General features: G+C 34.3%; 10 protein-coding genes across 10 annotated transcripts; 5 read left to right on the forward strand and 5 right to left on the reverse strand.

Moving 5' to 3' along the window:
* The first annotated feature begins 329 nt into the window (after positions 1 to 329).
* Positions 330 to 948, forward strand: ASCRUDRAFT_73189 (uncharacterized protein). Its single transcript, XM_020192181.1, has one exon. It carries the CDS (start codon positions 529 to 531, stop codon positions 856 to 858), a length of 330 nt encoding a protein of 109 aa, XP_020049602.1. The 5' UTR covers positions 330 to 528; the 3' UTR covers positions 859 to 948.
* Positions 949 to 1025: 77 nt separating this feature from the next.
* Positions 1026 to 2336, reverse strand: ASCRUDRAFT_67414 (enolase I, a phosphopyruvate hydratase that catalyzes the conversion of 2-phosphoglycerate to phosph; the record flags this gene model as incomplete). The annotated part of the gene is made up of 1 exon (XM_020191386.1): positions 1026 to 2336. One exon carries the CDS (start codon positions 2334 to 2336, stop codon positions 1026 to 1028), a length of 1311 nt encoding a protein of 436 aa, XP_020049603.1.
* A 517-nt stretch (positions 2337 to 2853) lies between these two features.
* Positions 2854 to 4575, reverse strand: SAC1 (phosphatidylinositol-3-phosphatase SAC1; the record flags this gene model as incomplete). The annotated part of the gene is made up of 2 exons (XM_020189463.1): positions 2854 to 3136; positions 3224 to 4575. Coding segments are annotated over 2 exons (1635 nt in total), but the record flags the coding sequence as incomplete, so codon positions are not given.
* Positions 4576 to 5247: 672 nt separating this feature from the next.
* On the reverse strand, positions 5248 to 6597 carry ASCRUDRAFT_73190 (complex I 24 kDa subunit family protein). The gene has a single exon (XM_020192182.1). It carries the CDS (start codon positions 6480 to 6482, stop codon positions 5712 to 5714), a length of 771 nt encoding a protein of 256 aa, XP_020049605.1. The 5' UTR covers positions 6483 to 6597; the 3' UTR covers positions 5248 to 5711.
* A 325-nt stretch (positions 6598 to 6922) lies between these two features.
* PRE3 (proteasome core particle subunit beta 1) lies at positions 6923 to 8054 on the forward strand. The gene has a single exon (XM_020192183.1). The coding sequence runs from the start codon at positions 7001 to 7003 to the stop codon at positions 7676 to 7678; it is 678 nt and encodes a 225-aa protein (XP_020049606.1). The 5' UTR covers positions 6923 to 7000; the 3' UTR covers positions 7679 to 8054.
* A 23-nt stretch (positions 8055 to 8077) lies between these two features.
* On the reverse strand, positions 8078 to 10435 carry ASCRUDRAFT_5319 (uncharacterized protein; the record flags this gene model as incomplete). The annotated part of the gene is made up of 1 exon (XM_020191113.1): positions 8078 to 10435. One exon carries the CDS (start codon positions 10433 to 10435, stop codon positions 8078 to 8080), a length of 2358 nt encoding a protein of 785 aa, XP_020049607.1.
* Positions 10436 to 10875: 440 nt separating this feature from the next.
* Positions 10876 to 12595, forward strand: ASCRUDRAFT_73192 (uncharacterized protein). Its single transcript, XM_020192184.1, has one exon. It carries the CDS (start codon positions 11285 to 11287, stop codon positions 12206 to 12208), a length of 924 nt encoding a protein of 307 aa, XP_020049608.1. The 5' UTR covers positions 10876 to 11284; the 3' UTR covers positions 12209 to 12595.
* Positions 12596 to 14537: 1942 nt separating this feature from the next.
* ASCRUDRAFT_5321 (uncharacterized protein) lies at positions 14538 to 14888 on the forward strand (the record flags this gene model as incomplete). Its single annotated transcript, XM_020191114.1, has 1 exon — positions 14538 to 14888. One exon carries the CDS (start codon positions 14538 to 14540, stop codon positions 14886 to 14888), a length of 351 nt encoding a protein of 116 aa, XP_020049609.1.
* An 848-nt stretch (positions 14889 to 15736) lies between these two features.
* ASCRUDRAFT_73194 (iron-sulfur cluster assembly scaffold protein) lies at positions 15737 to 16797 on the forward strand. The gene has a single exon (XM_020192185.1). It carries the CDS (start codon positions 16006 to 16008, stop codon positions 16561 to 16563), a length of 558 nt encoding a protein of 185 aa, XP_020049610.1. The 5' UTR covers positions 15737 to 16005; the 3' UTR covers positions 16564 to 16797.
* Positions 16660 to 17574, reverse strand: ASCRUDRAFT_94217 (uncharacterized protein). The gene has a single exon (XM_020195142.1). It carries the CDS (start codon positions 17375 to 17377, stop codon positions 16757 to 16759), a length of 621 nt encoding a protein of 206 aa, XP_020049611.1. The 5' UTR covers positions 17378 to 17574; the 3' UTR covers positions 16660 to 16756.
* Between the last annotated feature and the right edge of the window lie 184 nt (positions 17575 to 17758).

The raw sequence follows: 17758 nt of genomic DNA on the forward strand, positions 1-17758 counted from the left end.
TAAATTGGGGCTTGATTGGGATGGTGGAAATGAAAAAAACCAATGAAGGACGTAGATGCAGAAGAAGAAAGATTGGGTATGAAGATTGTTGGAAGTATGATTGCAGAGACAATGGGTAGAGAAGTGTGAATTGAAAGATGTTTCTGATAGAGATAAGTAAACAAAAGAAATAAGTAAATAAATAAGTAAAGTAAATAGAGTGATGCAACAGAGTGACAAAGTAAATAAACAAATGTTTGGTTAATGTGTGTGTGTCGACGAGCTTAAACTTATTTGTTTGTGGAATGCTGAAAGGCAAAACAAAACAATAAGGAAAAAGAGCAGATGTTGTGTTTGTGATGTGCACCCAGTGGTTGGGAATATCAGATGCTGGACAGATGTATCTCTATATATATTGCGATGGATCTCAACAAGAGCTGCTGCTAAGGAAGAAACATGGAGACAGAATGTTAGGCAAGTGGAAAATGTTTTACTCTGGATTAGTTGCTAAGCGTTGTAGAGCCATAGCAGCTGAAAGAAGAAAAAGGGATGGTATTGGGAGAAGCAGCATATGGGCTCGCAAGTTATGTGCGATTTGGTGATCGTGGACCTGGCAGAGGAGGATATCAGAGATATGTCACAGATATATCAGAGACATATCACACAAGTGCCAGAGATGTCAGAGATGCCAGCCAGTTATCGCAGAGGAAACAGAGAAACATCGCTGGTATATCTGGACCATTGGCAGTGATTCATCGATACTCAGCAGTGCTCACTCACACTCACTGTTGGGCAATAATGCTTTTACTGGAGAAGAAAAAGGCGAGCAAGCTGAAAGAACAACCGATTAGAGTTGAAATGCTAAATGCTAAATTCTAAATGCTAATTTCTACAGAGACTCAAGTGGTAAGAAAAAATCATGAAATTATAGCCAGGTTACGTTAGGCTGGAATAGTGATAATAGATAAGTGGGAATAATTAAAACAGTAATCGTTATTTTATGTTGGAAAGACGCTGCAGGGACGCTGATTGGCTGACCAGATCAGTTAGATGGCAACAGATTTGTGGAAGTCTGCGCCTGCGTAGATGGCTTTGTCACCTAATTCTTCTTCGATTCTCAACAATTGGTTCAACTTGGCCAATCTTTCAGATCTGGCAGGAGCACCAGTCTTGATTTGGCCGGATCTCAAACCGACAGCAATGTCAGCAATTGTAGTGTCTTCAGTTTCACCGGATCTGTGGGAGACCATAACACCCCAACCAGCAGCATAGGAGTCTTTAGCAGCTTGGATTGATTCAGATAGAGAGCCGATTTGGTTGACTTTTAATAACAAAGCATTGGCGGCCTTCTTTTCTATGGCGGTTTTGATTCTTTGTGGGTTAGTGACAGTCAAATCATCACCAACAATTTGGATATCGACTTTTTCAAAGAAGTGGGACCAAGCCTCCCAGTCGTCTTCAGCGAAAGGATCTTCAATGGAAACAATTGGGTACTCTTTCATCAAGTCAGCGTATAATTGGGCCAATTCTTGACCACTTAACCATTTGGATGGGTCGGAATCTGGGTTTTTGAAATCTAAGTCGTATTTACCATCTTTGTAGAATTCAGATGAAGCAACATCTAAAGCAATGGAGATCTTGCCCTTGTAACCAGCTTTTTCAATTGAATCGGCAATCAAGTCCAAGGCTTCCTTTGGAGTTTGAATGTCTGGAGCAACACCACCTTCATCACCAACGTTACCAGCAGATTGACCGTATCTCTTTTTGGTTAATGATTTCAAGGTGTGGTAAACTTCAGCGCCAATTCTCATGGCTTCAGAGAAGCTTGAAGCACCGGTTGGAACAATCATGAATTCTTGGAAGGCTAAAGCACCACCAGCATGGGAACCACCGTTTAAAACGTTTTGGAAGGGAACTGGCAAAACGTATGGTTTTGGAGAACCAGATAAGTCGGCAATGTGGGCATATAAAGGAATGGATTTTTCAGCAGCACCGGCTTTAGCAGCAGCAAGAGAAACACCGAGAATAGCATTGGCACCTAGTTTGGATTTGTTTGGAGTGCCATCTAAACCCAAGATGAAATCATCAAAGGTTTTTTGATCGGTGACATCCAAGTTGGCTTTGAGAACAGCAGGGCTGATGATATCGTTAACATTGGCGACAGCCTTTAAGACACCCTTACCAAGCCATTTTGACTTGTCGCCATCTCTTAGTTCCAAAGCTTCGTGGATACCGGTGGAGGCACCAGAAGGAACAATTGCTCTAAATAAGCCTTTGTCGGTGGTCAAGTCCACTTCGACAGTTGGGTTTCCACGAGAGTCGTAAACGTAACGAGCAAAAATCTTTCTAATAGCCATTGCTGGATTGAAATTGAATCTGGGTTTGAACAATTTGAAAAAAGAAGCGTGCAGAGAGGAAGTAAAAACAGCAGAGCAAGAGAAAAGGAAGAATTGGAGACAATTCAATAGGGTGGTAGAGAACAAGAGAAGAAGAAGAAAGAGGGATGTCGCACCGATTGTATTTATATGGCTTTTATTGTTTCTGAGATTGGACAGCGTCCCGGGTAAGAGCCGGTGGAAAGTCCTGTTTCTGCAGTGGCGGACCGTGTGCACACAGGGCATGGGCTTGTTTCTGTGGGTTTTGTGTGGAGTTTGTCTCCTTTGACCGGGGATTGGACCGGATCACGCGTATCAGTCCGACACCAGCGCGCGCTGTGATTCGCCAATTGAGCGCGCCGATGTGGTGCGATTGGCCACACCAGGCTGGAGAAGGAGATGTAGGGAAAGAAAGAGAAAGAGAAAGAGAAAGAGAAAGATAAACAGAACAGCAGAAGACCTCAGAGCGTATGTTGCAGCAGACCCTCAACATCTACTTTCGCTTTTTATCCTCCTCAACAGAGAACTCACTGCTGAGCACGTACCTGATGCCCTTTGCTCCTCGCTCGCCCTCCTCCACAACGTACTCTGTGTCAAGGAACTCCACTGGCTTGATGCTAGGCCAGCTCACAAACTGGAGGCGGTTTCTCTCGCCCAGCAAGAACAATAGAATCTTGCCCACAACCCCAATCGACACAGCGTAGACTACCAACACCTTGATCGTTTCAATAATATGGTGCCCACTGCTTGTTGTTGCTGCCTTGCTTGCCAACTCGTTAGAGCTGCCCAGCAACGACAGCAAAAGACCACACACCCCATTGATAAAGATCTTGGTGTTCATCAGCAACATAAGAAAAACAAAGAAAAACATCACATAGGGGATGTACTGGATAGCCAATGGTCTCAACTCTTTGTTGAATTTCAAATTCTTCACTGCTTTCAAGTTGTCTCCGAAATTTCCCAATATTAAATCATACCCATCTTGTCTATACCCGTCAAAATAATTGTTCAAAATATACCTGGTGACAGAATTAAGTCCATCATTTAAGACTCCTCTTTTGGTTCTTTCGCCAGTTCTGGTGAAATCCGTTTTCAACGCTCCTGTACCACTATATCCAAATGAAATTGCATCTGCATTATCTGCCCAAATCTTTTGGAAAAACAATATCAATTCGGGATAATCATTTAATCTTTCGCTTTCGCCCATTATTTTGTTTTTGATCAATTGCTCATGCAATATCCATTTCCCAAATGTACTTTGAACAACATTCGTACGATCCAAACAATCCATACAATTGGTTCGGATATTATTTTTTTGTAAATTATTAACTTCAATCTTTCTATCACTGCTACTACCTTCACTCTTCAACTGGTTAACATAGTATTTGCAATCAAAATAATCCTCGCTAGTTACTCCGAACCCAGTTAATTTAGCAATCAATTTATCAACATTATACCATTGCATTTTACGGCATTCATGATGAAAATCAAAATAGATATATTCCAATGTATTGTCATTTATTTTAGATGGATGTTTCGCTTTCAAATCAATAATTATCTTTTCATAACAATCTTTAATTTTTTTCTCTCTACCACCAGAATTAATTAAATTGATCAAATAATTCTTCCCATATTTAGAGATTTGTTCATCAAAATGCTTAAAACTTGGTTCAATTGAATCCCGCTCACTAATAACTAAAGATGGTGCGTATTTCAAATTGTTAATTTCAGCCCAATATGCAGGAATTGATCCTCTAGTCTGCAAATAACTCATTATATTGTAACTATCACTTTCATTATGAATAATTAGAACTTGTTCAGTCTCATTAAAATTTCCAACATTTCCATTAATGTCAATTCCTCTCGTAAAATATCTTGTACCTGCTCGAAATTTGCTTCTTCTTGTAATTAACCCAATTGAGAATTTAATCTTATTAATTATCAAATCAATAAATTCACAATATCCTGAAATCGCTGGTAAAATAAATTCCTGGATTTTATCATGTTGTTTCAAATTTAAAAAATCCTTCAACAAAAATTCATTCCAAAAAAATCGTTTATCTAGCAACTCAATTGAAAACAACTCCTTTTCAGAATTTAACTCAATTTTCTCGTTATTAAAATATAATCCTGAAATTCTTTGAAATGAATTAGTCAAATCCAAATTCTTAGAATAATATAACTTGGAATTGATTAAATTATACTTCATTAACTTAATATAATAGTTAATCGATTCTTTATCACCCCTATTATCAACATTATCAATATTATTATTGTCATTTGAATTAGTATTGGTATTATCATTATCAATATCACTACTGCTATTGTCAAAATCGCTATCATTATTTAAAGAATTTAAATTTGAATTGGGAATCTTAATAATCTCAAAATCATTTAATTTCAAAATATTGTGGTTGTCAGCCAATTTAAAAATTTTTTCACCATTTTTAACTATCACCACAAACTTTTTACCTAATAAATTAATTGAACCTAAAATACCAAAAATCTCAGTAATACTTGATTCATCTTCATTAATTGAATCTTGATTATAATTATCGAAAATCGAAGCATTTGTTGTTGAAATTGTAATCGAATTGGTTTTGATTTCCAAGACTTGAGGTGAGTTTTCTAGCTTGAATAAAAGAGAATCATTGGATTTGAATAAAAGCATTTTTGATTGTTACGAGTACTCAATTATCTAACAAACCAAGATAAAGCAATAATAATGAAAACGTTACAAATTAAGGAACCAAAAATAAAAGACAAAGGAATCAAAAGAAATTTAACAATAACAGCGAAACAAAGAATGAATATAGTACTTCTAGAGCTGGTTTTGATATTGAGCTGAATTTCTAAGTAATTTTAGTTCTAAAAAGATTATGTGAAGTGCTGTCATTTTTTGAATTTCACAGATCCGGTACGAAAAAAAAAACGTTTGACAATGTGAACCGGTTTGGGAAAAAGCGAGTGGATATGATATTAATAAGAATCAATCTTAGTGAATAATAAATATGGAAGTCGATTAATTTATAAACTGAATATATAAACTAGATATGAGATATAAACGCTGCTAGAAATTCAACACATTGCAGACAACTAAATAAACAATAATTTAAGAAGAAAAAAAATTTAGATAAATAAAGATAAGAAAGTAGGTAGAAAGAAATAGTATAGAAATCATTAAATAGGATAAATTATTTGATCTGGCTGAGTTAATATCAGGCTGCATTGTATCAATGTGTGCATTTTTTTATTGTTTTATTGTTAATTTCAATTTTAATTTTAATTATCATTTTCATTTTTTTATTGTGGTTGTATTGTGGTTTTATTGTAGTTTTATTATAATTAATAATAAAACTATAAATCACTTCTGGTGAAGTTTCTAATATCATTTGGTTCAGGACTTAGCAAAACCTTTTGGCCACCTAATGGTTCAATTGATTTCCTACCACTGACTGGGCCAGCTTCTGTAGGTTTTCCTTCTTGGAAAGACTTTAAAATTTCTACTACTTTTTCAGAAGTCAAATCTTCATAATAATCATCATTAATAGCAATCATTGGTGCATTTGCACAGGCACCAAGACACTCAACCTCTTGCAATGTGAATAATTTGTCGGGGGTTGTTTGTCCTGGTTTGATTTTCAAATATGATGTGATTGTTTCCATAATTGAATCTGAATTGCATAGCTGGCATGGAGTTGTCGTGCAAACTTGAATATTATATTTTCCCATTGGGTGTCTATTATACATGGTATAAAATGTTGCAACCTCGTAGACTCTCATTGGTGGCATATCGAGTAGTTTGGCAACATAGTTCATCACACTAATAGAAGTAAAACCAACTTGTCTTTGACCGAGATCTAATAATGGCATAACAGCACTTTTTTTATATTGAGAAGGATATTTGGCGATTATCTCTTTGGCACGAACTTTGTTCTCCTCATTAAATTCAAAAGGTATATCTGGATTATCATCCGAAGAGTCTCTGTGCACTGAAATAATAGAAGTTCTTTTGATCAATAAAGAAGTCTCTAAAGAACCTTTTAAAGATTTGTGGACAAATGAAGGAGAGTTTGTCTTTATTATTCTAGGTAAGGAATTGGAAAGTTGTCTGCGAATCAAAAACATCCTGGCTCTGATATTATATTATACTATACTATTATTCTATGATACTGCTACGCTAATTTTTTGACTGTCCCACTGTTACTATATTCTTCTTCTCTACACTGATACACTGATATTTTTATCGAGTGTTGAAATATTCCATAGTAATTAGTATTTCCTCTGCGTTTATTGGCCAATCAACTCCGTTTCAGTGCTGCAAACCGTGATGCACTTTGGATGTTTTGATCAGATGACATAGCTCATACAAAACAGCCCCGTAATACAAACATATCACGAGCACAAGCCTTTATCCCTCGTCACTATTTTAACCATGTGATATATGTCATACTGAGGTCGGAACTTTACTGCTTAGTATGATATTTGTCACGTTTTCATTGTTTTATCGTGGAGAGCTTTTATATATGGTGGTGGATAGAAGTGAACAAAAGTGGCAAGATGACCAACTCGAAACTGTTCAGCTCAAACTTCAATCACAATTTCTTTCTTCTCTCAGGTTCGTCAATTACACATTATAAACTACGATGAATGGCATTAGTGTTGATATCAATCATTTGAAAAAGGGTGAGGTTAACCTTGGTACCTCCATTATGGCTGTTACTTTCAAGGATGGTGTTATTTTAGGTGCTGATTCAAGAACAACAACTGGTTCGTACATTGCCAATAGAGTAACTGATAAGTTAACCCAGGTTCATAACAAGATCTGGTGTTGCAGATCTGGTTCTGCTGCTGATACTCAAGCAATTGCTGATATTGTCACATATTATTTGAGTTTGCACCAAGCTCAACTAAATTTCCAAAAGGGCCCCTCAGTCAAAGATGCTGCTTCAATATTTCAAGAATTGTGTTATACAAATAAAGATCGTTTGACTGCTGGTATTATATGTGCTGGTTATAATGAATCTACAGGAAAAGGCGAAGTTTACTCCATACCTCTTGGAGGTTCTTTACATAAGCAAAATTTTTCAATTGCTGGATCCGGATCTAGTTACATATATGGTTATTGTAATGAGCATTTCAAGAAAGATATGGAAAAAGATGAAGCAATTAATTTTGTTAAGCATTCGTTAGCGCAGGCAATAAAATGGGATGGAAGTTCTGGTGGCGTTATAAGAATGGTTTTATTAACTAAAGACGATATTGAAAGACTAATTTTTTTCCCTGAGGAGACTTATTTGGTTCCAAAAAACCATGAAATTTAATGTAACGGTAAATCTAAAGATTTTCAATTGTATTTATAAATATGTAAATGTATATAAATATAAATATAGAGAGAGGAAAAAAGAAATATATTAATTAAACAAATTATACTTATTATGATGGCAGAAAATTACGTTATAAAACTGAATAACAGAACTAAAGATTATAGAACACAAAAACGATGAAAGTGCTAAAAACAATCAAAACAAGAAATAATTGAGAAAACGAAAATAAAAGAAAATAAAAGAAAAACCAAAATTATTTGTAAACATTCTTCTAATTAAAAATAATTAAAAATAATTAAAATATTAGAGAAACATCAAAGGAATTAAATAACAAGTATAAAAACTGGAAAAAAAAAATATACATATAATGAAAACACCGAAATTATCTGCAATTATTTATTGCACATAACTAGAGTATAAAGACCAAACATTATTGCAATGCTGAATAAATTTGTCTTTATCTAATTTATTATCACCTGTTTTACAAAATTCGAATTCAAACTTATCGGAGCCAATTTTAATTTCTCCTTTGACGTCAGTATCAAATAAAGTATTTGAATCATTTTCAATGATATTTTCGCTCGTCACAAATTCAGCATCATCTTCAATTGCTTTTTGTTCGACGTCATCATCATCGTCATTTTCTTCGTCTTCTTCTTTTAAAGGTTCATTATTGATTGAATTTTCTTGATCAGATAACGGACTACCGGATTTTTGTTTCAGATTAGTATTGTTTTTATTATCGATATTATTATTTTTTTGATTACGGTTACGATTTATGTCAAAGAATTCTTCCTTTGCAGATAAGGGCTGCACACTTAAAGGAGCTATTCTTGTAAATTCTCCTGGAAAGACATCAGTGACATGAGGAGTGTTTGGGTTTTTGAGAGATTTGATGGAAGAGTTTTGTGAAGTTGAAAGTAGTTTAGATTTGTTTATATTTGATGATTTGGAAAAGTTTTTAATGGAATTGAGAGGAATATTTTTTTTGTTTCTAAAATATTGGTATTGGTAATTGTTAGAAGAAGGGATTGAGGTTTGGGGGGCTTGTAAATAAGGAGAAGGAGCAGCGTATGGTGAGTTGATTGATAGGTTGTGATTTAATCTATTTGCAGATTGGTTGTAGAAGGTCAGGAAAAAGGGATGAGAATAATAGTAGTAAGGGTTTATATTAAGATTTTTAAGGTTTATATTTGAAGGAAAATTAGCAAAACGAGGAGAATTGAAGAAATTCTGATTGAAAGCAGAAGGAGGAGGTATGGAGGAATTTAATGGAGCAATAAAAGGGTTGAAGTTGGGATAGTTTTTTAGGGAAGCAGTCAAGGGATTTTGAAAGTTTTGAAAGTTTTGAAGGTTCTGGAGCAATGGATTTGATAAAGAAGGGAGAGAATTTTTAGTATTATTATTATTATTATTATTATTATTATTATTATTATTATTATTATTATTATTATTATTATTATTATTGGTGTTATTGGTATTATTGGTATTTTTGTTTTTATCTTTGGTGGTGTTAGAATTATTAATGGTGTCATTAGTATCGTTATTATTGAAAATTGAAGATTTGGGATTATTTTGAGGAAGAAGGTTGTTTAAAGAGTGGTTTTTGAGAATTGGAGCTGAGCGTATTAAAGGGTTCTGGAAGGAAGCGCTTGAGGCTAGTTGGATGTTGATAGGAGCTGGAGGGGGCTTTCTTCTTTTTAGGTTTTTGGTAAAGGAAGAGTTTTTCAATCTGGAGGTTAGATGAGCGATATTATCAGCTCTTTTTAATCTTTCGGAGATGTTATTTGCAGTAGTTGTGGTTGTGGTTAGAATTGCAGATCCAGAGATTGATTTTTGTTTTTTTGTTGGGGATTTGATAGAATTGGGAAGTATTTTAGGATCGAGTTGAGAGTCCATATCGACGCCCTGGTTTTCATTATTGTTATTATTGTTATTATTACTATTGATATTATTATTGTTATTATTACTATTGATATTATTATCGTTATCATTATTATCGTTATCATTATTATCGTTATCATTATTATCGTTATCATTATTATCGTTATCATTATTTTCATTTTTTTTATTTTGGTTGGAAGCAATTGTTTTGAGGTCAGTATCATCTGATATTTCAGATAAAGGTCTCTTTTTATGGTTTGAAGAGTTGGAGGTGGACATGGAGGTGGAAATGGGGTTGGAAATGGAAATAGAAGAATTAGGAGAAGATATTATGATTGGAGGAGGAATTGTAGGGGATAAGAGATTATTTGGAGTAAGTGGGATATTTTTAATTGAAGAATTTATTGGAAAATTGGGATTGATTGGGGTATTGCCGGTTCTTCTACGTTGGATTAGTTTTCTTTGGTTGGCTTCAATAGATTTTGATAGATATAGCCTTTGTTGCATTTCGGCATTTAGACTTGAAAAGCCTGGTGATAAACATTGGATAGCGTAAGACTCCATGGATGGCTTCAAGGTGTTGTTATTTTGTATGACGATAGTTTGCTTTTTGATGTTGTTTGAAGAGGTGAGAGTGGAAGAGGGTTTGAGAGAATTTCTGGAAGCAGTTGGAGTTGGAGTTAGAAATGTAGTAGGAGGGTTTGTATTAGTGATATTAGAGATATCGGAGAGGTTGATGGATAGGTCCTTTTTATTAAAGTCTTTGGATTGGTTATCGTTTGCAGGTAAGGTATCGGGAGACAGAGAGGCCAGAGCAGCAGAGGTATCTGGGAGAGAATTGTGGGAGAGGTTTTTGATCTGAGAAGACATGGTAGAATATATATGGCTTTAGCGATGGCAGAGAGAAGCAAAAAGAGAGCGAGCAAAGAGAAAAGAAAAAACCAGCAGGATGACAAATCCTGAAAGTGAAACAAAACCAAAGGAAGATCAAGTATTAAATATTAGGTTGTAACTGAGCGAAGCAGAGAGAATAGAAGGTGGAAAGAGCTGTGCAGATAAAACAGAGCTGTGCTCGCTGTTTGAAAGACTGGAGAATGGACGCACGCGCAGAAGCACACGCAGCAGCAGACCCCACAGCTGCGGAACCACCCCTGACCGTTGCGGGAGAAACCGTGCTGTCTCTGCTGCTTCTGCTGTTTCTGCTGCCTCTGCCGCATTATATCTGCTTCCCAACGGAGCTGCTGAAACCGCGCGCCGCCGGAATGTGCGCGCCGCAAACCGCGCACAGTCAGACCTGAAACGTCGGCCATCGGCTCCTCCCGTCCACCACAGGGCTGAGCCCGCTCAACGGCCTCACCTGCTGCCTCCCTTCCCACTGGTAACGGGGATACTCTGGCCCACACACATGTTTCAAGGTGACACTCGAAACACACGCATGCTGCCGCAGACACCACAGTGCGCCGCAGACCAATGCTATATTTAGCTCGCGATCCCCAGCGCTGGATCCTTCTCTCGAGGTGTGGAAGCTTTTCCAGTGCTACGGTGGAGATGCCCTTACCACTATTTATATCTGGTTATAAATACTCGATATCTGTCTGTTTTGGAGTTCCACATTTCAGCTCTTCTGTCCTTCTCACTATTGTTCTTTTGCTGTTGCTGCAACTCCTCTACTCCCTTTCTCACTCTCGTTTTCTCTTCTCTTTTTCTCCCACGTTTATCATGAATATTAGTGCTCCCATTCTTGATACATCCTCTGCTCTCTCCAACACTCTCATTCGCCAGTACAAAATCACCAAGCACTTATCCAACGAAAAGATCCTTCTCCTCAACCAGTTCATGTCCTCCACTACAAAGATCAGAAATATCAACATCAACCAGGAAACCAACCATCCCACAATCTTTCTCTGGAGACAGGATATCATCGATCTTTCAAAGGAATTGAAATTGCCAACCGATTCCTTCCTAAACGAGACCTATCAACCTGTAAACCCTATAGAACTATTCAATTTCAAGATATTTCAACAAAAAATTTTGTCCTCAATTAATAACAACAACTATCCTTACTCGTTTCAACATCTACATCCCGCTTTTATCTATAAAATTATAAGCAAAAAATTCATCAACAACTACATTTATGATAATGAATCAACTTTATACCAAATCCTATCTACTTTTAACATAAGTCATTACCAAATTCATGACTATTCTGATATTGTAAATATCTTTGATACTCTAGATGCCATATTCAACCAATTTCAAATTCAGAGAAATTTCATGCTTACTAATGACGAAAAAATACTAATCTACCTCAAAAAGATCTTGATTAATACAAATAATAAAAATTTATTGGATGTTTACCAAAAGTTCATCAAAAAGTATAATATAATAAAAAATTTCAATCGCTCACCAGATAATAATAATAATAATAATGATAATAATAACCCTACTATTAATAACAATAACAATAACAATAACAACATCAATAATAATAACCAGTTTTTATATATCAATTTAAGACATATCTTGATAGAGAAATTGTGTAAATTAAATCCTCATGTAACAATACCCCAATCGAATTCTTCTCACCATGAAAGAAAATTCTCTTTTACAACTAAATTCTTCAGAAACAAAAGATCCCTTTAATCAATCCTACTTGATTCTATATCACTCTATTCATTCATCTATTTCCTATTTCCTATTTCCTATTTCCTATTTCCTATTTCCTATTTCCTATTTACTTATATGTATTCTATCTTTTCTCAATTATATTATTCACCTCATTTTTCTATCCACCTTATTCATCTTCTTTATCAATGTTTGCCTTTAATTTTATCCATGTTGCTCTCCTATACTGTAATCCTTAGCCGTACATCCTCAACTTTATTATCATCATCGATATCTTAATATCAATTACCCCATACAGAATTATTCTATCTTACTTTCTACATTTAGCATTTCATAATATTCTATATAATATTACTATCTTTTCTATTCATTTTTTACATAATCAATCAATCAATCTAAGAGTCGATCTCTCTTTCTTTTCTTTAACTTTATTCTTTTGTAATTCTCAATATTATGTTTTATGTTATAATCATTATCACTATAATTAATATAATTAATATTATAATTAATATTACTATAATTAATAATATTATTAATATCTTAATACCTCATTTGTTATAAATCTGAGGGCTTATTCGAATTTTCTTTTATTACTTTTTTTTTTTCATTCCAATTTACTATTATTCAAATCTCTTTCTTTTATTTGTTTCACACTATAATGGTTTCATAATAGTAATTCACTTCACTTCACTTCACTTCGATACAATATAATACTCGGCTTCAATCAATCACCTCATCTTTAATAAATTATCAATTACATTCTTAATGATTATTAATAGAAGTAACATTTTGATAGATATACTTTAATAACAATAACAATAATAATAATAATAATAAAATCCAAAGAATCGTTCTAGATTTTTCAAATTTTATTACTTATTTATTATTATCTTTTTATTTATTTATTTATTATTTATTTGTTCATTATTTATTTGTTCATTTATTATTATTTTGATTTTTCTAATTGATGTAAATTTTGTATTTTTTCCATGTAAAAGCGTATACATGCATGTGACATTTATGCATAAATATTAACTCAAACTTTTCTTGTCCCAAATTAATCCACATCAATTATCAATTGCAATAAGCAATATTTAATAAGATTGTCTCTATGGTTCTTAGTATCTTCTTACAAAAATATTATCAAAAATGAGTGGTTTTTTTCCAATTCATTGCATTAGTGAGTTGAAGAATTGAAAAAATAAACAATTTCTCTTTTTTAGAAGATTAAATTAAAGATAACTTTTATCGCTCACTTTTAAGAGTGAATTTTGGAATCCACATCAACAACAGTGGCTGCCAAATTCTAAAAAAAAACAAGAAAAGCCTGCGGAAAAACAAATTCAAACAAAGCGTGCCCTAATATAATTTTATTTCATTTGGTTTCATTTGGTTTCATTTTTTTTATTTTTTTGAATTACCAATGGTTTATGGATGTAATTATCCAAATTTTCTGTTCTCTGTTTTTTTTTCTTTTTTAATCAACTTGCTTTCAAAATTGGATTGAAGAATTAGCTCATTTCTCTGACCTGGAAAAACAAATTGAAAAGAAAAACAAAAAAAAGCCGCGCCACGTGGAGAGTAGCAATAAGCAGGATGATTATCTAATTTCGCATGGTATTACTATGGAGATTCCCCCTTAAGAGCCAAATATGTTACACGTGGATGTCTAGAATCTGGAGACCGGTGAGAATTGGAGCTTAGGTTGCTTTTGTACCGAATCTTGTTGCTTTTAGTATGTGTCAAACTCTAAATGAGAGAACTTGAAACGGAGTCTAGCAAATTGAAGAAGAGATGTGAACGATTGCTAGATGTAGATTTTACCCTCATTTTTGTTGACATTTGTAATCAAAGTGAGGATAATATTAAGTGTGATAATATGATAGTCTGCTAGTAAGTATGATGTTTTAATCACTCATAAGTAATTGAGTTGTTAAGATGGTAAAATTGCTTTGTAAACAAAAGAACAAAAGAATTGAGTTAGTATGACACATTGGTACTAAAATATCGACACAGTAACAGTGATAGGGAGAAAAGACACCAGATTAATAATGTGTTGTTGATAACAAATTGGGGAGAGTTCATAGGTCGATTAACAAATTGTTGTTCTTGATTTCTAGATATGAGGAAGAAAGAATGATTAAATGAAGAAGAAATGATATAAAAAAGGGATGAGATCTCCTCATATTTGCAAATAAATTAACAACAAATACAAAAGTACATACTATTGAACAAGTAATTTTATAATATTTATTCAGGTCTCAAATAATTCAGACAATCGGTTTTTCAATTCAATCTCAGTTATTATTCTTATTATCCTTATTATTATTAAAACAGTTGATACAAAATGAGTGGTATTTTTGATAGAATGATCTCATATTTAAACAGTGGACCAAACCAATATGCATCAGGTTCAAGATCCAATGCTTACTCTGATCGAAACATGATCTATGGCAGAGATGTTACTAACTCATCGGCAACTGCTCATCCTAACCGCAAGAGCAGAAGATTGAGCACTATTTCAATTGAATCTGGAGATTCAATGGACATGCCCCACAAAGACGAAGAGGCTGGAATTTTTGATGACAAAATGAAAATGAAAAAGAACATGGACATGAAGAAGATGGAAAGAGATAATAACAATACATCAGACTTTATTGATGCACATGAAGGTATCTTTGCCAACTTTAGCAATTAACAGGGAGCTGTCGCTGCTGTTGTTGATATTTGTTTTTTATTATAGGATCTCTCAAAACATTTGACAGTGCTGGTATTTTTGGTTTATTTGAGTATCCGTTATTTAATTTGTTTATTTTTGTTTTTGACATTTAATTCTTCTAGTGATATTTTATAATATTTTAACATTTTATAATACTTTTGGTTATATTTTGATTTGTTTTTTTTGATTTTATTTTCCATTATTTAGTCGATATTCTTTTTACACAACATAGGAAATAGGAAATGAGATGCATTTCGCAAGATGGCATCTTATCTATCCGTAACTACACTAATACACATCATCAAATAGAAACGTGCGCAATACAATTATTAATATTATATCATTACCGAAAAAAGCAAAACAAATTGCTAGCTCGAGGCTTGAAAGAATGAGAAATCGGTGGAAAAACCGAGAAAAGTGAAAAACGTCAATTACTAACCCAGCTCTGGCAAAACTACTATTGGCCTGCAGTGACGGACGTGCTGACAAATACCCACCACCCTGCAGATCGCAGGCTGGACATCATCGCTGGCACCTTGAGGACCAACGGCTGGTGAGCTGGAGTAGCGCAATGGCAGCGTGAAAGGGTGAAGGACATTCCCTGGCGGTCGTACTTCCGTCTCCCCGCTAGACACTAGCGGTGCTGCACTGTGCTCACAGCTGCTATCGGAGATAGTTCCGGAAGAGGCAGCGGCGGCGGCGGAGAGCCCGCTCCGCAGCGTCGGGCTCGCATCGCACGCCGTGGCCCAATGAAAACGGGCAAATTAGCAGTGGATCCTGAGGACGTGGGTCTCTCAGCAAAAACTATGACTGTCAATTTTTCACCTGCTACAACGAGTGCACTCAACCATATATATAGGCTATCTTTTTCCTTTCCTGTGTTTAAGATTTTTTGCACCTTTCCTCTCTTCATCTCTCATCTCTCTTCCTTCCCCCCTTGCGTCTTTTATACCTCTTGTATTTTCTACGCTCTCATCACTTTGCATTTTTCTTCTGTTATTTTACTCTTCACTACAATCTTCACTCTTCAATTGATAGTCTACTCTACATTATCCACCTCTACATTATCCACACCTTGCAATCCACACTTGTCACAATGTTTCCAGCAAAGAGATTAATAACCTCTTTATCCTCGCAATCTGCTTTGCTTTCTTCTTTTATTGTCAAACCACAAATAGCCTCTAGATCAGTCAAACCTATAATACTCACACAATTCAACCAATTCAAAAGAAGTTACCATCCAAAAGTCATAGACCACTACCAAAACCCAAGAAACGTTGGTTCTCTAGACAAAAACTCCCCTAATGTCGGTACTGGTCTAGTTGGTGCTCCAGCCTGTGGTGATGTTATGAGATTGCAAATTAAAGTCAGCGATGACGGGATTATAGAGGATGTCAAGTTCAAAACCTTTGGCTGTGGTTCTGCCATAGCAAGCTCTAGTTTTGCAACTGAATTGATTCGTGGAAAAAATATCAACGACGCTTTGGAAATTAAAAATACCCTTATTGCAAAGGAATTATCTTTACCCCCCGTCAAATTACACTGTTCAATGCTCGCCGAAGATGCCATTAAGAGTGCAGTAAAGGACTACAGAAACAAAAGAGCTAAATTTATCAAAAACCCAACCATAGGTCCTGATGCTGCCTCAATTTAAATTTAATCTATAATTTACTATCAATATTTTATACTTTTATTTCTTCCCTACTCTAGTTTTCTTTTTTTTTTTATTTACACCACTGTTTCATTTTGTTATTAAGTTTTTTTTATTATCTTTTATATTATACTTTTCATTATTCATTAAGTTATACATAAAATAAATATCTAATTACTATCAATTACCTTCTCGTTTATATATTCTCCCAAATATAATTAGTTATAAAATAATCGCTCAATCCCTTTTTATCTTGTCCGATTGTTAACGTCGTAGTTGATTTTTTATTCTCTGACTGATTTACAATAATTAAATCAATATTATCTCGATTCTCTTGATTATTCTTATTATCTTGAATGATTAATCCCAAATTCTTATAAAAATTCAACTTTAACGCTGTAGAATCCGGATTATTATTTATACTGTCCTCTAAAAAATTATTAGCCTCCTCATTCAATCGTATCCTCTCTTCCTTTATATTCTGATACTGAATGTTTAACGTATTTATATCGTTTGTCAAACTACTAATATTCTTTGCTGTCTCAAATTTACTCGAATTCATTTTATTAATCTCATTCAGCAACTTCTTTATCTCTTCCGACTTTTCCAAGCTTTCAATTCGTTTCTTTGTCTCATTGATCTCTTGCTCAATCGCTTTATTCTTATCTTGTTTTACCCTCAACTGCTTCTCATACTGCTCCTCATATTTCTTTAAATTAATCCGGATCTTATCAAGTAATTTGCTATCATCGTCTATCTCAAACCCATCTGTCGTTGAGGTCAACAATTCTGTTAACCCATTATTCCTACTGATCATCTTAATTTATTTTATTTTTCTTCTCTTCTTTGGCTCCTTTTACTACACTATCAATTTTCCCTGCTAAAATCTCTTTTTTTCTACTATTTTTTGTCTCTTCTCACTCTTTCTATTTGAAAACAAAAACAATCCCATTCCGGAAATTGTCCAGCGCACGTGATGGGGTTTGTTTTCAAGTCGTTTTTTTTAACCAACCCAAAATTTTTCAAATCATCCCCCATTTAAAAGCTAAAGTTACATAGCTTGTTAACTAAGGAATCATTATCATTAACAAAAACCACAGAAAACAACGAAATTTAACGTTTTTTTGTTGTTTTTTGATCTTTTTTGATTTTACTTATTAAATTATTCTATTAAATTATTCTGTTAAAGATCTTCTAT

The sequence above is a fragment of the Ascoidea rubescens genome, assembly GCF_001661345.1.
Source record: "Ascoidea rubescens DSM 1968 unplaced genomic scaffold ASCRUscaffold_1, whole genome shotgun sequence".
NCBI lineage: Eukaryota > Fungi > Ascomycota > Saccharomycetes > Ascoideales > Ascoideaceae > Ascoidea > Ascoidea rubescens.

Bases quoted from the DNA above. Each gene is read 5' to 3' on its own strand.
- ASCRUDRAFT_94217 (XM_020195142.1), bottom strand. From the start codon at position 17,377: ATGATCAGTAGGAATAATGGGTTAACAGAATTGTTGACCTCAACGACA.
- ASCRUDRAFT_73189 (XM_020192181.1), top strand. From the start codon at position 529: ATGGTATTGGGAGAAGCAGCATATGGGCTCGCAAGTTATGTGCGATTT.
- PRE3 (XM_020192183.1), top strand. From the start codon at position 7,001: ATGAATGGCATTAGTGTTGATATCAATCATTTGAAAAAGGGTGAGGTT.
- ASCRUDRAFT_73192 (XM_020192184.1), top strand. From the start codon at position 11,285: ATGAATATTAGTGCTCCCATTCTTGATACATCCTCTGCTCTCTCCAAC.
- ASCRUDRAFT_73194 (XM_020192185.1), top strand. From the start codon at position 16,006: ATGTTTCCAGCAAAGAGATTAATAACCTCTTTATCCTCGCAATCTGCT.
- ASCRUDRAFT_73190 (XM_020192182.1), bottom strand. From the start codon at position 6,482: ATGTTTTTGATTCGCAGACAACTTTCCAATTCCTTACCTAGAATAATA.